This window comes from Falco biarmicus, chromosome 8, assembly GCF_023638135.1.
Source record: "Falco biarmicus isolate bFalBia1 chromosome 8, bFalBia1.pri, whole genome shotgun sequence".
Lineage (NCBI taxonomy): Eukaryota > Metazoa > Chordata > Aves > Falconiformes > Falconidae > Falco > Falco biarmicus.
Genome location: NC_079295.1, coordinates 62,189,588 through 62,211,699, shown reverse-complemented (window position 1 = coordinate 62,211,699; position 22,112 = coordinate 62,189,588). Strand labels below are relative to the sequence as shown.

The 22,112-nt window shown below is 43.2% G+C and overlaps 1 protein-coding gene across 1 annotated transcript; it reads left to right on the top strand.

Annotated features, from left to right (window-relative positions):
- The first annotated feature begins 5,313 nt into the window (after positions 1-5,313).
- LOC130154186 (uncharacterized) lies at positions 5,314-11,586 on the top strand. The gene is made up of 5 exons (XM_056350030.1): positions 5,314-9,287; positions 9,381-9,425; positions 9,530-9,556; positions 10,238-10,366; positions 11,344-11,586. The coding sequence occupies exons 1-5, from the start codon at positions 9,180-9,182 to the stop codon at positions 11,449-11,451; spliced, it is 417 nt and encodes a 138-aa protein (XP_056206005.1). The 5' UTR covers positions 5,314-9,179; the 3' UTR covers positions 11,452-11,586.
- Positions 11,587-22,112: the final 10,526 nt, after the last annotated feature.

Genomic DNA, 22,112 nt, shown 5'->3' with positions numbered 1-22,112 from the left:
GGAGCAGTACTCAGAAGTGGGGTCCCCAACCTTGGGCTCCTCTTCACTGGGGCCTGAATTAAAACCAGAAATGTGGCTTCCCCCAGAACTGGCCTTAAAAAGTGGGAGAAACAGCTGGCATTGCTTCATCTCAGGACTTGCAGGCAAGGAGGCTCACAGTACCTTTGAGCTTGGCACAAGCACAGAGAACTGGTTTTGATAAACATTACGGATAAAATTGATGAGCCTTCACACAAGTATTTGTTGCTGGCTGTATTTAAGGATTCATCCTTTCCATGCTACCTATTTTAATGCATATACGTAAAACATGTTCTTTAGATGCATAATATCCTGTGTCTCCAGGGGTAATACTAGGGGAGAATGTTTTTTCAGTGCAAATAAATAGTGTTGCTTATCTGCCTGCATTATATAAAATGGACCATGAATTAACTGATGAGATTTGCAACAAGCTGTGCATCTGAATGATCCTGCCCTCGTGGTGCCCAGGTTTGGTCTGATCAGTGTCCCCCTGGGTGTAAAGCCCTGAGACCCATGTTGGAGTGGGTGATTCTTTTTGATCTTCTTCATCCAATTATGCTGAGGATTTGCTTGGACAAAACTCTTTGGCAACATACACCTGCCAGAAGGAGCTGTCAGGGAGAGCTGTGGACTACCTGGTGTAGAAAGGAAGCAAGAGGGCAGGAAGGTTTTAATATAAAAACATGAAAAGCAAGTGAGACGTGACTAAAAAGCTTTGGCCACATGATGGCATCCTCGTCTGTGGCAGAGCATGGCCCTTGCCCCTGGCTGGAGCTGCCAGGCAATCTCCTGTCTTGCTCCATTCAGCCTCAAGTCCAGGTTTGCTGCAGACCAGCACAAGCTCCCTGCCCCGCGCAGCCCCATGCTGTGCAGCGTGCAGGGATTTTGGGGTGACCCTGCCCTGCCAATGGCTTCCTGAGCCTGGCAGCGTGGGATGCAAGCCCTGGATGCGCTGGTTCATGAGTGCCTCGCCCTGTTAGCATCCATAGACAAACCACCAGCGAGGCAAAGCAACACCAAGGCTGGACCAGGAGGGTTTTGAAGGTGGCAGCAGCCCTGGTCCCCGTGCAGGAGGTCGGGCTGACTCTGGGTCAGGCACAGCAGGACTGGGACAAGCAGCTTTTGAGGCACAGCACTGTGGTACGGTTGTACCCATCGCTGTGATTGATCTTGGCACATGGAGCCCAATAAATAATTCAGTCTTGCTTTTGAAGTAGTGCGCGTGTGGCTGTGTCACCAAGGAAAGAATCCAGGTGTGGGGCTGGGTGACACCACAGAGGGTCAGCCCCATGTCTCGAAGATGAGGGATGGCAATTACAATTTATCCACACAAGAGACTTGACAGGTCTACGTCTTGTGAATGATTTTCTTTATCATACATCAAATGCATTAATTTGTAGAGATAATATTATCTGTAGAGGAATTGCAGAGAAATAAAGGCAGGTTAATTAACATTGATAATATACAGCTGTGGGCTGGCTTCAGGGGCGGTGGGTTGGCTGACGTGGATAATGTGCAGCTGTGGCTGGTTCCTGCTAAGTAGTTAAATAGCTCTAAGGGGTATGGAAGAGCAGTACTGGGTGAAGGGGGACCTGGAAGAAGCAGAGAGCATGCCCTGGATGTAGAAGAGACAAGGAGACAATGCAGCAGAGGCAAGAAGCAGGGTGGAAACCTTATGGGGGATTGGTGGCTGTGCCGGGGCAAGGTGTGCTAATTACTTATTGAAGTTAACCTGGTATGTGGTGGTAAAAGCCTTGTTGCAGCCTATTAGTTTGTTTGTGCTGTGACAATTGTCCATTGATAAAAATTAGGATCTCTAAGGAATTCTTTTCAGGGACCTGGTGATGGGAGCTTAAAACAGTGCCTTATCTGGCAGGCAAACAGCCAAACATACAGCTGATTCATATCCCTCATATGGGGCACTGATTACATATGTTGGTGATTTTTGTCCCTGAATTACACAAAAGAAAAATCCCCCTTGTCAACAGAATTTAAGATACAGACCTGCTCCTCTGTCCATGGTGTGGCTGTCAGTGGCACATTTCCCAGCACCATGCACGCTGCAGTGGGAGAAGCCCACTTGATAGCTTGTTCATAGATGGTCAGAGCCCCACATTTCTAAGATAAATGCAGTAAATCCAGACACTGGTAAAAAACAAGAAGGGAGACCAGAAGGATGAGGGATCCCTACTCCTATGCTTTTCTTGCCTGGAATATGAAAGCATACTCAGACCTGTGATGCCTCAAATAAGTCTGTAATTACCTGACTTTCGTGTCGCTGGGTGTTCCAGCTCTTGCAACACCCCATATTACTTAATGAGATGATTCTGGCTGTGTAGCTGTTTTTCCCAGTTTATACACTATGTAGTGCTGTGGAAGGAAAAACAGGTAGCAGCAGCTCACTTCCCCATTTGGAGAGGGGGGAAAAAAACCAAAACAAAACAACAAAAAAAAAACCCAAAACCAAACAGGAACCAATGTCTCGGTGAAAAGCTGTTTTTCTGGAAAGGACCCCTGACCTAGGGGAAGGTCTTTGGTGCTGGGAGAAGCTTCATGATGTCCATGGAAGGTGAGATGGGAGCAGGCTGGGGCTGCCCTCCAGTCAGGGGCAAGGATGGGGCCACCTCCCCTCCCTGTTTCTGTATCCCCGCTGCTGCTGGGCACCTGCATTGTCCCTGAGTCCTTCTCCCAGGCAGGCTGCAGCTGACATCCCCTGCAGAAGCTTGTCCCCAGTGTTTTTAGTGCCTGCTGAAGCCCTCCCTGCCTGTGATGGCTCTGAGCCAGGCTGAGATTTTCTCATGCCTTGGGATTCCCTGTCTTGTGTGTCCACGCCTCAGGCGAAGGCGAAATCACAGTCCCATCTCAGTTTCTCTTTCTCGGTTGTACTCTGAGAGGAGTAGGTGACATCTTTGCAGGCATTCAGATATATTAGATCTCCTTGGTTCATCTGAAGTTCTGTGTTTTGTTGTAGAGATTGTTACAGTAGAGATTTCCCTCCTAGACATTGCATTCAGGTAAGCCAAGAAGGCCAATGCCTGTCTTGTGCCTGGGAAGAGAAAGGTAAAATGCAGAGTTAGAGGAAATGGTGAGATCCAAGGAGACAAGGGGGAAGAAGTTCAAGTAGCTAAATTGAATATAAACTGCACAAGAGCAGCTTCCTTCTCTGAAGCCAACTTGCTCCTTTAAATGCTCCTAATAGTGGTGCATAGGCTGGTCACCACCAACTTGGGTAAGCGGTATGTAAAGCATCCTTCCAGAGATGGGCTCTGAAAGCAATTAAACCTTGCAGTGAGGGGAAATTTAAGTAGTTACACTGACTTCCAAAGCAGTTTTCCTAAACTGTAGATCCTGTTACAGCTTCAGAATCAGACACCAGTGGAACCACCCACCTGTTAAGAGCCATGCATGCAGCAGGAGAGTGTCTTTTTAAGGGGTTGTCAGAGGTCCCATATGAGGTTAATGAGATATAAAATGCTGGGTACATCAAGAAATCCCTTCTTATAATAAGTGAAATACTAAGGCTACTGGACTGTAGAACACCAACTGTCTGAAAAGAATATGAAGGTCCTTTTGAGTGATGGAGAAAGCAATGGTTATCCTTGGGTCACAAGGAGAAACAGCTGGAAAAACAAGAACCTTACAAGTGGGGAAGCATAGGCTGAGACTGGCCTGCCACCAACACCCGGTGCTTCCAGACTGGCACCTCCGCGGTGCTGGCTGTAAAACACACCAGGACTTACACAGCTCATCTTCATGGGCTGCACCAGCTTGTGGTCTGCTCCCCCCTGTTTCAAAACGTTTTAGCACTAACTTAGCCTACTTTGCACATAGTACAGAAAATCCTGCCAACCCTTATGGAAGAGAGCCAGCCTATTCTTACTCATGCAGCTAGGTATGAATTAATATCCGTGCTAATTTCATGATGAAACTGTGATTGCCGTGTTTCAACCAAGCAGTCTGCAGATGGTTTTTCAGCATGAAAAGCAAGCTGCAATGCAGGTCTGGCTGGTGGAGGACTCTAATGCAGCCATGGAGTGAATGCCTAGTGCTGTCTGTCTGTCCTGCATCTTCAGCCCTCCTCTACATGCTGCACTGAGGAAATCCAGCACCCAGGATCATCTCACAGTGGGACAAGCAAGGAAGGGTGAGTGGACTTATGATCTGAGAACTCTGCAGTGTTTCTCTTTCATGGTGTGAAAGCAGTCAGGCCCACAAAAGAGGATGCTGAATTGACAGCAATGGCATCAGGAAAACCTTAAAATAAAAGAGAACTGGTGATCTTTGTGGACAATTCCTCTTTCTTCTGCTTACTTCTGGAGACTGTTGGTTGTGACATACAATACATGCAACACCCAGGATGGCTGGCATGTTCTGTCAGGGCTTTTTGCTTTTAGATGCCTCGGCTCTTGCTAAATATCATTGCAACCTGGAAAGCTTGGCTTCCCTGCTAGAAAACCCAGGAAATCTCTGGTGACTGTACTATTGCATGAAACAAGGGTGACTCGCAGCTCTGAAGGTCCCTCTCAGGTGTGCTGCCCCATTTCACGGTTCCTGAGCACTGCTAGTTTTGCTTAGTTATTGTAAATGGTTTCAAATTAATTACATTTTTAATGGAAGTAAGGGGAGCTCCATTACCTACAGAAGCTAATGCGAGTCCTGAGCATGTCCCACGGTTCATCTGCTAGGGCAGAGCAGAGCATGCGGCTGTCAGGAGGTGCCGCTGCCCTCTCCCAGCTGGAATGCGAAATGCTTCCCGAGTTCATCTGGATTTTACACATTTCTGTCACAGGCAATCTTGCTATTACTATGCTGTGGTTGACCCTTTTGTGGAGGAATTAGAATGACCCTATTTTCCTTTATTTCTGCACTAGTGTACTAGGTCTGGCTGAGCCCCATAGCAGCCCTCACAGGGCTGTGCTTGGATCGGTAGCTAGAAAGGTGGTGATAGCACACCAGTGCTCTGGCTGGTGCTGAGTAGTGCTCGCACAGCATCACGGCTGTCCCTCCAACCTTCCCCTGCCTCCCCAGGCTGGACGTGGGCAAGATCTTGGGAGGGGACACAGAACTGAAGCCCGGCTTCCCAGGAAGCAGCCAAACATTGCCTGCTGATGGGAAGTAGAGAATAACATCTTTTGTTTTCCTTCGCTTCCATGTCCACAACTTTTGCTATTGCTTTGTTAAACTGCATTTATCTTGACCCACGCGTTGTATTTTTTTTTTATCTTATTCCCTCCCACCCCCCCACCCCCCCCATTCTGCTGAGGAGGGGAGAGATAGAGCAGCTTGGTGAGCACCTGGCATCCAGCTAAGGTCAACCCACCACAACTGGCATATATCTTCTTAATCTAAAAGGAAAAAAAAAATACTCCAAGCCATGTTATCTCTGGAAAATGAAACTCATCAATAGCATCTCTTCATTTGTGGTCTTTGCGAGCTCTTACATCTTGGTCAACATATAGAGCGAATGTACAACAAGCTGATACATTTTCTTGGTGTTTTTCTTCTACAGGGAATCTTTTTTTTTCCTACATTAAAAAACCCCAAACTGTACAGAGTTTCTTGGAAACACTACAGTGGGATGCAAATTCTCTCATGAGAACTCAGAAGACCTGGAGGTTTACTGCTTACCAGGTTAAAATACCAATCTGGAAATTGGATGTTTGCACAGCATTTTCAGTTGATCAACCCACCATCAAAATAGGTGCATTAAAAGACAATATATACCGAAGTATTTATACGTAAACCAAAAATGTACAGGACATTAGATGAGGATTTTCAAAGGAGCCAGAGGGAACTGCCTGTAAGGGATCACAGAAGTATATTGGGAGTTTTGTGTGTTCGCCTTTTCCAAATACCTGTTCTGGGCTGGAATCTTACAACTCCATCACTCAAAAGGTGTGACCCCAAACCAGGCACCCCTGGCTGGTGTGCTGCCCTGGTGCTGGCAGTGTCCCTGGCTGATGGAGCTCTCTGCCCCCTTCCTTACCCTGCTCATCCTTTAGTCTGTAGCAAAGTGATGTGAAGTACGGGGATATAAGATTTGCTGATGTATGGTTCTGCCCCAGGCTGACCACAGCGAGTTGCCCTGCTCAGGTTTCCCAGTGGCAGTGTAGGGGATATTTCTATGGGCTATTGCACTCACTACCTTTGAGCATTGGGACCTTTATTACAAATCCTGGGTTTCAGTTCTTCATTTTCTTTTTTTTTTTTATTATTTTATTTTTCCAGCCAGAAAACTTATAAGGGAACAAAAAGCCTCAGAAAGACCAGACATAGCATTGGTGGCACCCCACTGGTCTTTTAAGGCTTGTGGGTTTGCCACCTGGGAGAGAAGTGGACTCACGCAGTCACCTTTCTACCTACTGCAATTTGGCTACTGAATTTGTTACAAATATTTTTCACGTTTTTTGAGCCAAGGTTGAAAAACCAGTGCTTCCTTCCTACTCTATTTTGGCCTGTGTTTCTAAAAGAGAGATTAAAGAGAGGAACAGAGGGAGATCAGATACCTGGACATGAGGAGAGAAGATAAACTGGTGATTGTATTTCACACACGTATGACAACATACTTGTGAAAATACATTGCCACAGCTGGTCATCAAAATGAAGACTTTTAAAATATCAAAACTAAATGTTTAATGATTATATAAAAGAGATGGTCTTTTTGCTGGGATGGCAGCAAATACTAATTTCCTCTAAATGCTGGAATTGAGCCTAAACTCTCCAAAGAGAAGCCGTAACCGGTGCCACTCACTTCTGTGCCTGATCCACTGCTACTCATGGCAAGTTATTTCTCTGCCAATTTCACTTCTGGTGGTTTCTGATTCACTGTAAATTGAATACAGCTTCTCTAGTGGACCTACTTGCCCTGGAGCAACAACAGCATGAGATGGATCTCACTGAGCAATCAAATAGAAATTGGAAGATGTAGAGATAGTGCTGGCACTGCTGTGAGGCGGAACCACGGGCTCAGGGAGCAGCTCTGGAAGCTCTGCCATTCTGATTTTCAACTAATAACAAAAATACAGATCTTGTCCTTTTGGGCTATAGGCATGGGAAGTTGTTACCTAATCTGCTCACTGTCCAGTGAACATAATTAAGTCTCATATATGGAAAGGTCCTGATTATATATCCTGCATACAATTTACGCCCCAATTGTTTTCACTTAACGAGCATGGCAGATGCATTGAGACATCATTCCTTAGGTGAAGAGGCCCTAGAGACCCTGCTAAGTAGATCAGATTTTGTAAAATCCTTGCAAAGACAGAGCGTAGCAGTTACTGGCCAAAACAGGATTTCTAATGAACATATTTTCCTTAAAACCAAGAAGCAGTAGAAACTCCTGCATGTCATGAAGAGCCCCTTGCCCCACTCTCCCCATGGCTTGTTATCATATTCCTCACACAACCCTGGCTAAATCAAAGATGCTTGTGAATTCTTTCCTTTTAAATCGTGTAAAATCATTTTTTCAACCATCTGAGAAACCAAGTGTCCCACAAATGTTACACATAGTTTACTTCCTTCAGGGATTTATGTTTCAATCTAATTGTTCTAGCTCTTGCTGCGGGGCTTTACTGGCTGAAGAAATAGAGAGCAGCACACCCATTGCTTTGCTTGAGCAAAAAGCTGTTTCCTCAAGGACGACATACCCATCACAGAAGTCTCTTCATTGCTTTTCACAGAATCGCAGGCTGTCGATCACAAATCAATGATTTTAGCCCTTCTCTAACCAGCCAGTACCTTGAAAGATGACACTGCCTGGCTCGTGTGCCATCCATCCCCATGACACACATTTGTGCATCTGTTGATCTTAACGTAGCCTGCTGCCAGCTTTAACGTGCCAAGGGAGGGTCTCTGGCTTTTCTAGGTATTCCCTGGGGCACGTGTGAAAGCTGTAGCTGCCTAATGGGATGCATATTTCCCACACTAAATTACGTGAGGACAACTTCAAATAAAAGGCAGGGAGCATCCACCCCAACCCAGAGCTGGTGCTGCAAGGAGGCAGCAAGGCAGGAGCAGCAGGCAGGTCCTCCTCCGCTCCCCTTGGCGTGCAGGCAGCCGAGCCGCGCTCCGCCAGATGAACCCCTTGCCGGTAGGCAAATGCTAGGGAAAAAACAGCCAATTGCAATCCAATGTTTTCTCTTTCCAGGACAGTTTCCAGAGGGATTACACTCATCCTCTAGCCAGAGTGACCAGCAGAAGGCTCAAGCTTTTGGAGAAGATCTTTGGGGTGTAGCAGGATTTAAGGCATAGCAGGAGGAAAGCTTAAAAGTCAACACTGGGGACCTAAAAGAAATCTGAAGGGCTACCACTTGCTCTGCCAAGGTGTGCAACTCTGAAAAAGGAAACTTCTGTGGCCAGAGAAAGCTCTAGTGGACGTTCAACATAAATTGGAGACTCCATGTTAGAGAATTTCTGAGTTAATACCATTTTGGTCACTTTTTTTGCATCCACTCCTTTCTGCTTAGAAGGGAATGGGTGGGATGCGACATCGCAGGCAGTGTTTGCACTCTGAAGGCCCGACCCTTATCTGCACACTGGTGTACTTGCACTTGGCCGAGGTGGGATCACAGTCCTTGACTGTGTCCCGAGTCCTTGATCGCTCTCCAAAGGCAGCAGCTGTATGTAATTCAGCATAACAGCTTCTACAGGCACCACTCCACAACTCTGTCTGGCTGCTCAACAGACCCCTGCGGTGTTACCAACTTTCTTTGAGAAAGGTCCTGCTTTGAATCCACGGGGAAGCCAGCTTGCAGCCTGTCACTCTGTTTTCTCAGGAACTTTGGCAATGCTGAACATTCTTGTGTTTTTGCTTTCATGGAACTATAATTTACATAAGCACAGGAGACAAAACCCACATCTGAAAAAAAAAAAAGCTTTCATAGATTTTTAACTATTGTTTCCTGCCGGTGTGTGATATCATAATGTTCAAATTAATCACTTCTGAGGAGCAGTTGTGAATTTCCGCAGTGCTAAAGAAAGTCACGGCAGTAGGTGACTCAATTCCACATTTGTTTTCTCTAAAATGCTGTCCAAGCTAGTGGGTGGGCACTTGGTATCAGTTTTATAATTGGGTTTTTCCATATTAGAATGGGAATTTTGTGAAGACTCTATTAAAAGGAGTGTTCTCCTATTCTTCTGTCACCCATCAGACTGAGTTGCACATGAATGCCAGCATGCTGTCATCCATACTCTTCTCTTGTTTGCTGCTCTCTGTGCAAGCACAGAATTGCAGTGTCCGTGAAATTATCCGGTATACAAAACGTCTGCTCGTAAGTCGCTGTTTAGCACCTTCATTCTGTAAAAATGCATGCTTGTAAAGTAGATTATAATAAATACTGATGTCTCGCTTCTTATTCTTTCAGGAGGGAAGTTCCGTAAGTTGCCCATGTAGGGAGACAGCTGCCAGTGTGAGTACATCGCTTTTGAGAATATCATGAAACTAAACAAAAACGTACTTGTGTGTTGAATGCCAGCAGGGCTGCATTTTAACGCTCACTCTTCTCATTTTCAGTCATGTTCGTGTCTTCCCATCGCTGAGGTAAGTATTTTTTTAACTATTGTAGGTGTTAAAGAAGTCTGGGATTTAGTGAGTTTAAGTTTGTTCACTTTGTTCCTTGTGTAACTTTTGCTTTTGGTTATGAGGAAAAATTTAATCACTAGTAGCACCAAAACTGAGCCTGGTGAATAGTGGTGGGGAGGGAAGCAGAAGTCCTCCCATTATCAGTGCAATCAGAACCAAGCCAGAGTCAGGCAAGAGTCCTGTGTGGACTTGACTTACAAATCAAAAGATACAGGCTCTCACTTTGACAATCTTTGCCAGACCTTGTTTGATGGTTGGGTGCCTAACAACTGACTGAACCTGGGCCAGAGGTGGTGTCAGGCCTCAGACGCTTAGCTCTAGGTGTTTCCAACACTATTTCATTCTTTAAAGCCTCCTCAGATAGAGTAAAACCCAGCATTAGCCGAAACTATACTTCAAAAAGGTTACTTTCACAGTTTGAGGTTTTCTGAGAGCTGTGACAGGTGTTTCTTACACCATACATGATGATTTGGTGTTTTACAGCCACCCCACCCCCACCTCCCCAAAGTTTTGAATAGACGCCAGATATGTTACATTTAATTGTGCCATGCTGCCATGTTTAGCAATACTTATTTCTTCTTCCTGAAGATAAACACCAAATGAATTCTAACTTTTTCTAATGCCTCCTTGGTTTAACAGTCTGGCCATGAATTGGCATGCTTTGTGGAAGGAACCGAACACATGCTGAAAAACAACGTATCTTCAAGTGCAGTAATTGCAAGACTTAATCTAACCTTTCAGACTCAGCTGGACAGAAAATTCTGTGAAGTAAGACTACATTTCTCTAGATCCTTTACCTTTTACAAAAGAAAGGATTTTTTTTGTGATTTAAACATTTGTAGCCAAGTGTTAGATTAATTTCAAATGTGTTTTAAATTCTCACCTCATGCAGGAGGCAGGTATGATAGCTGCAACATGCAGGAGGCGATGGAAAGCCATGAAAACTGGCACAGGATGCAGGGAGATGGGTTCTGCCCCACTGGGCCCTTTCCCTTCTCCAGCTGCATGAGGACCTTTAAACATAGATCTCTGGGAGAGGAGCTTTATTTAAATTACCTTTTTATTCTCCTTTCTCAAAATGTGTTTCTATACTAAATAGTAATGATATAAAACCGGAGAGCAGATGTGCAGAAGCTGCATGGCTGGGAACAGGCAGGCAGAGGCATCCTTCTCCTCTGGAGCATTAATCCTACCTAAGCTGCAGTTTCTTCAAGGATGCTTGGATAGAAATACTGCTGCGACCTGCAGCATCTTCAGACTTGTGGTGATGCTCAGGAAGAGTCCTGGATCCCCAGATGCAGGGAAATAGCCTTTATTTACATATGAGCAAAACTGCTGTCTAATTCAATGAGACACAGAAGATACTAACGTTGCAGTGTCTCAAGCTCCTTTCAACTACTTCAATCTTGCAAGGGGGAATATTGTCGGAATGGCATCGCAACACCAAGCAGACCCATTGCCCTAGTCCTACCCAGCTTCTTAAATTGCTGTTTGCCCTATCTTCTGAGTTGAAACCATCTAGTTTAAATTACTTCAGCTATAACCATATGACATTCCACCTGTCACCTTCTTAGTCACCATGAAAAGCCACTCTTACACTCACTGATCAAAAAACAGTTCTTTAGGAACTGGTTTTGAAATCCTTGCTTGCCTCCAGAGAATGTATATTTTATCTGCTTCAAGTAAATCCTTTATTTTTCACAAAATCTTTGGTAACCTGATCTTTGTTCTTGCTTCTATCACAGAGCCTGGCGCGTGGGAATCAATGCCAGTACAAGACCAAGGGAAATGTGAAGGAGTTTTTGAATAAAATCCTGACAACCTATCAAGAAATCAATAAATCTAGAGCTTAAAAAAAATATAAAAAACCCAAAATTCTTTTATAAGAAGGGGGAGCAGAAATGTTATTTATTGTATTTATTGTCCACCTGAAATATAAAAGATAGAAATAACAACTGCTAAACCAATAAAGCCATAATTAACCTGAACACCAAAAGTATTCAAGAATCATAACTTTATATGTTTTGTACTTGGTGAAAGGTTTGAACATCCTGTTATCATACCAGCAGATGTCTAAATGCTTCTGCAAAGCTCTGCTACAACAATTTCACTCACATGAGATGCTGCAGCAAAATGCACACTCTGCCCACTATGGTAGCCCCAGGAATATTTGTGGACTTGAGATTCAAACAGAAATTCTGGGTTTTCTTCCTGCATATTTGTGTTTTTTTTAATAATATCTGCACACCATGAATAAGTCACTTAGCTTCTTTCTTGCAAGGTTGCAGATTTTCCTGCCCATAGCCTTGTTTGTTTTTTCTCTTCTAAATAGTCAGTAGTAGAGAACTCATGAACACCTTAACATACAAAAGCAAGACCATACCCAAGGTTAATTACAAGTTAATGGGTTTGTGTACTTGGAACATTGTGCACAACTGTTTCTTTCTCAGGATGTATTTAACACTGTCTTTGAAGAATGCCAGGAGCTCAGATACGCTCTGCCACCTCTCCACTCAGCTCAACAGAAAGAGAAGAGGCAAAAAGGGAGCTTTACCGGAAAAAAACCCACATATCAGGGGAGACACCTCTGCCACCTATTCCAGCCTTGCTAGTAGTTTCTTAGATCTCTTCACACAAGGGAAAATCCCGACCAGGTGACAGAAGGTCAGACTTCATCTCCTTTGTGCCTCAGAGAGGAACAAAAGATACGAAGCATTTTAACAGGGCCTTTGAGATGGAGAATCTCAAAACAAACCTCAAACAAAGTAATTTCTTCGCCACCTCCACTGGAATATACTGGATTTTTCAGACTTCAAGGAACAAGCGCAAGCATATAATTCCCTTTCTTTTTGCAGCGTAAAGTGTGATATTGGTGGGATGAACATGTTCTAAGATCAAAAGCATGACAAATGCTCATCAACTACATTAGAATTCTTAAGGCTTCCATTAATATGGGCTTGGGGGAAAAGACAGAACTAGATCACAGAAAATGCATCTGATACAGCTACATAAAAGGAGTTAAACTTCTGTAAAGTATATCAGATCAAATGCATTTCTTGATGTGTTTATGCCGCCTGCTTCAACTATGACAAGAAGATAATAAATATTAAAATAGAAAGACTGTTTCTGTGATAATGCCTAGGCAGATGAAACCAAGAAATAAAACAACTGTTTAACTCTTCTCATGTTTTCATATCTTCCTACAATTTCTGCTCCAAATTCAGCTCAGACAGCTTTCTCCTAAATAACCATTTTTTTGTATTCTGGTATAAAGCAGAGTCATCCACATTTCTGATAAATCAACAGAATGCTTATGCATGCTCCTGGCCTTGAACAGAAGAAAAAGGCTCATTAACATCCATAGATCTAATTGAATCTATGATTTCAGATCTAAAGTTTCCAAATATTGCCTCACCAAATACTGATATTCGATCTTGATATTATTTTCCAGTTGCAAGTCCAAGCTATTTCAGTGTTTCCATGATGCTTTGCTTTTCATACCTTTGTGTGTGCCGCTTACCAGCACTGTGTCTAGTCATAATCTGTAGCAAGTGTAAAATCTGAAAAATGCTGATTAATTTTTATAGATGAGCAAAAGAATTCCCAGGTCCTAGGGCTGCAGACAGCTGTTCTAACCTGTGTTTTCAGCAACTTTAAAGAACAAGAAAATTCTTTGTCTAGTACTTCTACTCTGAAAAGGACTTAGGTTTATGAAATGGATACAGTAATTATGAAATTGTGACACAAGAGAAAGCTACATAAATTCAGTTCTACCCAGCATAAGCTGGCAAGAGTCAAATGTAGTCAGTCAGATTCCAGTCAAATCACTTCTGCGAGCCAGTAATAGGAAACTCTTGCACAGAATCTGAAAAAACAACCAAACTTACTAAACTGCAGAAGATACATCTGCAAAATATCTGCTCATCTGATGGCTCGGTTTGTAATCTGCGTGAGAGAAATGATAATCATGTGCCAAAAGCATTCGGTGTAGAATTGTGCAGCCTGAAAGAAGTGCCTCTGCAGCTGTCTCTACACCTACCCCTTGCATCTCTGAGCTGATGCAAACTGTTTGCTTGCACTGGTGACCTCCCCCAAACCCTTGCGATCTAGAGTCCAGGAAACATGGTAGTCCTCCATCCTCGAGTATTTCAGCCCTCTGCCTGCCCACAGGCATATTCAGATCTTCTCTCCGTGGGACTCTTAACGGCCTGCGAGGCTTTGCGAGCCCCAGGGCAGCCCTGGGGGAAGGGTGGGATGTCTCCTGGCAGCACCGACCACCCCTGCAGCCAGCCCTGGGGCAGCCCCTGAGCAGATGTGGGACCCAGCAGATGCTCATGGGCCTCTTCTTTCTCTCTTGAGCTTGGTTCATAATAGGAGTGTAAAACTGCCAGATTAAATGTAATGTAACCATTGAGTTACTCAATTAGTATAACAAGTACCTTTTCCTGTTATCTCAATTATCTTTCCCTAGCAGCTCTCTAGAGAGACATGACATGTTACACTCCGATGGAGAGGATGTGAAGAAGGTCAGACATTTGGTGTACAAGATGGCTTGTCTGCACAACAAAAATATATTGTGGAAGAGATTTGCAATGGAGAATTGATAATCAACTGTGATTTTAGGAAGAAGCTCTTCTTCCAACCATTCGTGTCCACAGCAAGGCGTGTGCTTGTTTTCAAGTACGTACAGCTCCCCACTTGCCTTGCTTCTACAGCTCACATCAGAAAAAGGAGGCTCTGAACGTTATTTGCTTTATGATTTCTGAGACAGAAACCCTCGATATCTGAGGATGCAGGGCAGGGGTGGCTGCTTTCTTCATACTGGAAAGCAGCACCATTACCTCTGTAGACATCTTTCTTCAGGAACATCTGTCTCATGAGAATTAAGTGTTGGGGATGTGCAGAGCAATTCCACACCACATATCACCACAGCTATATGATTTTCTCCATTAGCAAGAAGTAATGCTAAACCGTATGCTATGAGTGACCCAAAGGCACTCAAGAAGTTACTGTTCAGCAAGGAAGAATCCTCCCAATTCTGCTGCACCATCCAGCACACAACCCTTGCTTTGAAAGCTTCTGTTGCCGACAGCAGTCAGCCAGAAACCCATTCACAAGGTCTGCAGTTCCACAGGAGTATTTTCTTCGTTCAGGCATCCACTTAGTAGCATTGCTATTACAAAACTTTTAGTCTTGTCTTCAGAAACCTGGCTGGGACAGCTTTATATGCTTGAGTCTCTGCTACGATGCTTTACCAAGGCAGAAGTACAGCAGCCGAGCCAAAGCTCTTGTGCTCCAGTCCGCTATCCCTGGTATAACTCCATGACCCGCTGCAGGACAAGCCCAAGCCCTAAGCAGTGTCAACAATCTAATAAGAAGCTGTCTCCAATGACATACAGGTGAACACTGGTTTAGAAGGTATTTGTGGAGGGACTAGAACTGCCCCAGTGCATCTGTTATGTTCTTGTTTTTTCTTGGGCTTCTTGCACCCCTGTAAGAACAAGCCTGGTATAAGCCATGCTATGGGAAGGAGAGGCACTGGGCTGTCATTTAACACTCCCCAGTAATAAATCACACACGGTATTTAAAGGAAGTTTTACATATTTGTTTAAGAAAGCTGATCTTATCTGGCTAATCCTCACAACACCCTCCTGAGGCATGTGGACAAGCCTCACTCTTCTTAGCTTTACAGAAAAGTAAGGAAAGAAGACTTTGAGAAGACAGAAATCTTTCTCCGCAGCACTGTGCATTTTACAATTGAAGACTGACAGCACTTGCCTGCAGGGCTCAATACACACCAGGGTTTAACATTGCCAAGGCACAAATGACAGCACACACAGTATCAGGTGGTGCTGCTGGGAAGACTAAAGCCAAAGTAACTACCATTTCCAGTCTGTTTTCCCCCCAGATAAATCTATACCTGCCCACAGCTGGTTATAGCTCCCTTCCCATCTTCTCTGTTGGTCTCCCACTTTTGATTCAATCAACTAAAAAAATCTCCAAGAGTTAGAAGTAAAAATTCCCAGGAGTTTTACGTGCATCTCTCATGGAAGCAACCACGGTGATCTATAAATAACAGCATCTTCATGGACACACACTCGGTAGTGGAAGTTGCATACCAAGCACCAGGTCAAACAGTAATTTTTGGTTGTCTTAAGTGAACTTCTGTAAATAAGCCTAAATGTTCACACTACTGTTATAAGACACAAGACAAATGTTGCCTTCTTCCTGCTGAGACACAGGATGGATTACAGCTAAGCAACAGCCGCATGGCTCAGGCAACCAGAGAAGCGAAAGGACTGGAACAAGAAGGCAAAACGCTTCTTCACTAACACCACACCTACCTTGCTATAATGGTCTTTTTTCCTGATTCACATATGGGCTTTAAAAATCCAAGACACTTACAAATGAGCAATGTGTCTGAATTGTTTCTGCTATCTTAAATCTAGTAGCATAATAATACATGAAACAATCCTTAAGTTTAAACCAGGTTATAATTAGAAAAAAGTGATAGTAAGAAACTCCATTAAAGATATTTTTCCATGTAAAATATCAGTGAGATTTATTTTTACTCATGTCAGAAAGAGCAACAAGAGGCCTCACAAGAAACAGATGCCCTTGATTTCTTTATTGCATTTATATTGCTAGTTTTTAATTTGATAACTTTCAGACTAAATAAATATTTTCCAGGAGTAATAGGTCAACAAAAAGCCCAGGAGTGAGGGGAGTTTCCCCTGACTCCCCACAAAACTGGAATTGTAAAAGAGCAAAAGAAGAGGGAAATCATGACTTAAGAGATGTAGATAATGATCAGCCTACTTCTGACTTTGCAAGCAGCCTGTGGGAGAGAAGAGAGATGTTCTGTCTGACATCGACTTCAGGCAGGATATAAATCAGCCATTGAGATATAAGATTGTTCCACAGTGGCAAAAAACCTTTCTTACTCTCATTCTGCTGTGCTTCCATACACCTGACATAATATTATCAAGTAAAATGCAATAGAAAGGAAAGCATGAGGCTTAAAGATCCCCATTGACCACAAGGTATTTTCAGCAGCATAGTGCAATTAGAAATAAAGGCTATGGTGTTCCCAAGGAAGGAAAAGTGAAAAAATGCATTTAATCAGTATCACCTGCACCCCTAAACACAATGGTTTACAAAAGCAGGCATTTAGGGCCCAGTGATCCCCTTCTCTGGTGGCTGACTGAGGCAGAAAAAGTTGTGCAACAGTTTTGGGGAAGAGGGAAGGGAAATGTAGGTTGTTTTAAAGTACGGTCTCCCTCTCCTTGCAAACTCTGTGATATCAATGGGCTACGGAGGACAAGATGGGCAGGTGAAGGATAATTTAATGCAGCTTTCACCATTTCAAGAATCCTCTTATTGATCTATGTGCAATTAGGAAGAGCTATGTGTCTACAGTACATATTATGCACATTTCAATACAATGCCCTCATTCCTCATTTACATAGGACATGAAGATGAGGGGAAAAAAGTGGCAAGAACCTAACAGACTTCTTGGGTTAAGTGGGAGCCAGCGCTCAGCATTGCTGTTGGAGCTGTTCTTGCCATCCTGCACCAGCTTGGCTTTGTGTCAAACCTCAGGACAGAGTAGAAGACCAGAAGATCCCAATGACTGCTGATAATTTTCTTCCCTTCTAACTGCCTCCTGGAGGGGTCCAGCAGGCAGAAAATGCTTAGGCACTGGAACAACCTGGTTATGGGGAAACAGAGTTTTCCAGGAAGTAAACTGAGAAATCCCCTTGCAGAAGGGGAAACCACCTGGGAAGTGGAGCAGTGTGGGTAAAGCACGGCAAGAGGTGAATACTGCAGAAGTGCTCTACTGCCAGCCCCACGACTGCAGAGAGCAAGGCAATCCCAGCTACAGAAACGAGCAGGGAATTTTATCCTACTCTTGTTTAAGGAAGAGGAACTATGAAAAAATGAAAGAGGAAACCCTCTGTCTGATTGTATCTATAAGAGATGCATCAGAAAGTAGTCAGCAGAGGCATATGGAAGTCTAGTCTGATGCTTATTTGATACTAGAGATATTTTATCAAAATGACATGCCCTAGCAGAGGTCATTCTCTTGAATACAAACACCTTATGAAGACATTTAAAATGTACTTAGTCAAAATGCAGACAGAATTCCTGACATAAACAAAGTAACTGAAGTTCTTGGCAAGTAGACTGGCTACAGCATCAACAGAAGGTTCAAAAATTCTCCAGGGAAGTGGTGGTTAGGAAATCCTGACCAGTGTTGACAGCTTTGTTACCTGCCGTCCCCAGGAGGTGATCCAGTGACTAGAAAATGCCTGGGGCTTTGGAACAACTGGTCTGTGCTAAACAGTCTCCTATGCAGGAATCACAGGGCTGTGTGGGATGCAAAACTGTCCAGCCTAAAAATAATCTTCCATTTTCCATCTGACTCTTCATGCAGCTGGAAGAGGGCGAAGACGAACAGGACTGTACCTGCACTGAGTACCCTCAGTAAGTTTAGGCATATCACGAATTTGTACTTGGACAAGACATCAGTTTTTCTGTTCACAAGGGCCAATTCTACATGTATTCATTAAAGGTATCTTTTCAATCAACAGCCAGGTAAGTACTTGCGGCAACATGCTTCATCTTCTTCATATTGACCACTAATGAAAGGAAAACTGACATAACTATGACTCCTTACAAGTCTTGTCTGACGTGAAAAACATAATGGATGCATCTACAATGAATTCTTACAAGATCTAGCTCAATCTTTTTCATAATAAATGTAAAATCTAAAGGTCTGTGTCCTCAAAGTAGAAATATTTCCAAGCAGTATCTAGCTATTAATGTTCTTGCTGGAAAATTTACAAAAACATTTTTTTAATTTCCAGCAACTGAAAACTAAGGAAAAACTCCTGGTTTTGAATGAGGTATTCTGAAAAAAACTGAAGAGAATCAATAATGAAGACTAAATGCTTTTTGTTCCCATTCAATTTTTCCTCAAAGTTTCTTGGAATGAACCAAACACTGCCACATGGTTCTTCATGGTTCACAGCTGGCATTCTTCTGGCTCCATTGTGAAACGTTCAGTTATTACCATGCTTTGGTTTTACTTCACATTTTGGTAACTATATTTGCAGTCACCCCTACCAAAATTCCTGATCAAGCTGGAAGACCAGTTATTGCAGATTAACCCACAAAGATTACATTGGCTAGAGCCCAGCCTCACAGAATAACAACAGTATCCTATCACACACTCTTTTCCAAGGAGCATCCAGTCCTGTAATTTGACTGTATTTATTACAAAAAGACACACATACACTTGTAAAGTGCATCTAAAAGTATATTGAGACACAAACCGTGTCCAGAATCAGCAACAGCACACAAAAATATAGCAGCTAAAAGACACAGCCTTGAGAGTGTCTTGATCTTTCCGACAGTGTGTTTGTGCTCACATCCAGGTTGCGGTCCCATGTGGTAACTCCTAACAGCATGAGACATGTTCGTGACTGTACACCTGGCTTGAGGTCTGATCTTATTATTTGTAATTTTCTTGGACCAACCCCAGACTTTTTAGATCTTCAAAATTAGATTGTGCAAACTTTCTTAACCCGCCAAGTTAAACAAACAGAACAATGGTATGCGGGTGTGGTGCAATTAAATTAATAATTAGATTGTTTAATAAATCAGACGTGCAGATTATGGATAATGATTAGTTACATGTAACCTTCTCTTAGAAGTTTCAAGACCAGCAGCCCTACCATCTATCAAAACTGACAGACACCCATGTGATTCGTGGTTCAGTAAGCAAGCTCAGGTTAGGAGAGCTGACTTCTCCTGTCTATGGCTTCTTTCACTGCATGAACAAGAATCAGCTTCACAGAATCCACTCTGTGCTTCTTGAAACTTGCACATCTCTCCAAACATCTACTCCCAGATCCAAAACAAAATACATTAACAGTTCTTCTAGGAATCAGCCCTATGTTGCAGGACACCTCCTCTTTTCTAAAGGGCCCCAAATTCATTGCAGCACATCACCGATGTGTGGCCCAACATCCACCGCAGCTGTAGCAGTGCCATCAGCCACAGTGGGGATGTTCTTCATGATGCTGTACCTGAAGGGGAGCAGTTGTACAGCAAGAAAACTTGAAGGGAACTAGAGAACTCACAAGGTCAGAGGACAAAATGGAAAATTTGCAAAATGGATGATACATCTGAAAGATAAATCAACCAGGACTGCCTCATGCTAGCATAGTGTAGTGGGTTTGCACTGCTTCACAGCCATGGGATAAGCTAAAGGGCCACTACAATTTGTGCTTGAAACAGCAGTGCCTAATGAATCTGTGAGGGACCAGGCACACCGCAGGGGTGAGTGAGACAAGGTAGTTCACTTCCACACAGGAAGGTGGCTACCAGTTCCTAGGAAATCAACCACACTGCTCATCTACAACTCAAATGTCAGCAAATCCAGATCCAAATTCAGCTACTGAACTGTCAGGGGTTATCTTGTAAGCTGCATGCAGGCTGTCTTCTCCAGCAGTTGTACAGAAACACCAGCAATGTTTCAAAGAACTTTCCACACTGTACTCGGTGTATTAGGGCCAGTTATTCCGTGTTTTCTGGGAGGAAATTACAAATACACTAGCAGGATTGCTGGCTGGTTGCTTGACCAGTGGGAACATCACTGTAGGAAGACGCGTGACAACAAGTTCTGAAGACAATGTTAATTCAATGTTAATACAATGACAATGTAATTAAGGTTAGAAAGCTCTGGATTTATAGGTTTATTTATTTAAAAAAAAATGAGCCTCGAACAGATTGGATACAATCCATGCTGTTGCCACTGGCATCTAGCAGAAATTGCAAGTTAATTAGTATTTGAGTCTTCTCCTTTAATAAGCACAGTTAACAACCAAATGATATGCATGTACATTTAATACTATGAATTTTGGGATAGATCCCAAGTACAGTCAAGTTTTGGCTGGCAAGGGACTCTCTACAAAGGTGAAAGGCAATCCTGGGCTCAAAACAGAAAGTTAAAACTCAAGGCTGCTCAAAACTAACGGTGAGAGTAATCCCTGCTGGTCAGGCTCTGCTGGGAGGGCACATGTTCTGCTCCGTCTGTGCCCCGATACCGTATGTTAGAGTTAGTTTTGAGATTTACACAACCACAGTGTGGGAACACAGATAAGCCATAACCCATGAGCATATACTCATGAGTGTAAGATATATACCCATGAGTATAAGAAAGTTATTTTGGGGCCATCCTAAGGCTCCTTCTGCTGTCATGCTTGCTGGGGTTATTGTTCCTTATTTCTATGAATGCTTTCCCTTCTTTGGTAACTAAAAAGCATGGGCATATAAATATGCATAGATTTATGTATGCACACTTACGTGTCTCACACATATACATATCCCAAACCCCCCTCTTTATTAGTCTGCAGAGTCCTCAGTTTTAATAGGAAAACCAGATCGTAGAGACTGATATGTGAGTTCCCTCTTGTGACCAAGTGATGCTATAGCATTATGTGAAAGTAAACACAATATAAATATTAAAACACCCAGACCTTTAGAGAGCAAAAAACCAATTCAAATTGCAGAGAACATGTCAGTTCTGAATTTTTTTGTTCACTGGCCATGACCTAACATTAAAATCCCCCCCTACTTTACACCATCTGTGCACAGTACAGAAAAGAATTAGTAGAAACATGTCACTGGAAAAGATTGTCATGAATATGAATCAAAAGGGAAGATAAGGTTGCTAAAGCTAAAATATTATTTTATCTATGCATGAATCCTAGGCCCCACAGACAAAATAAAAAGGTTGGAGGACACTGGTCAAAACCCCTTTTATAAGCTTTATCGTTGTTATAGATTTCTCCCCTGGCAGAGGAACTGCAACAAACCCACTTCCTCCTCTTGCCAACTGGGTGAACTGATTTTCTCAAATCTGTGAAAAAAACGAGCACTTGCCAGTAGCAGAAAAAGAAGATATGGACATAAAGAGTGCATGAATGAACGGAACATAGGACCGAGGGGGAACTAAATGGTCAGTGAATCCCTCTGACCTGAAACAGAGTTTCATATGTCTAGGTATCATCCTTGACCAAAATCTTGCTTGCTTCCTCTGAAATCTTTCAGTGTTCCACAGCTTTCACAGCTAGCCTGTTTGAGCCATAACTCAACCATAAAACTACAAAGCTTTTTCTAGTATTAAAACTCAAAATATTTGTTGCTACTTCAGGTGTTAACTTATTATCAGTTATTTCTATTATCAGCTGTTTTTCTGATCAAATCAAACCTTCAGCTGCCTACTTTGGACAGCCTTAGTCCTCCAAGGTTTGTGTTTTCTTCAGCATGGAGGGCACTTATTTGTTAAAGCAGGCAATCAGAACTGCAGTTATTACAGGCGACACCTTCAAGACAATTTATTGTCTGCTCAACCCAAAGACATTTATCAGAACCTAAGTGGGTACAGTCATTTCTGAGGATTTCATTACTCAAGTCAGCCACACTGTGGCATTTACCAAACAGC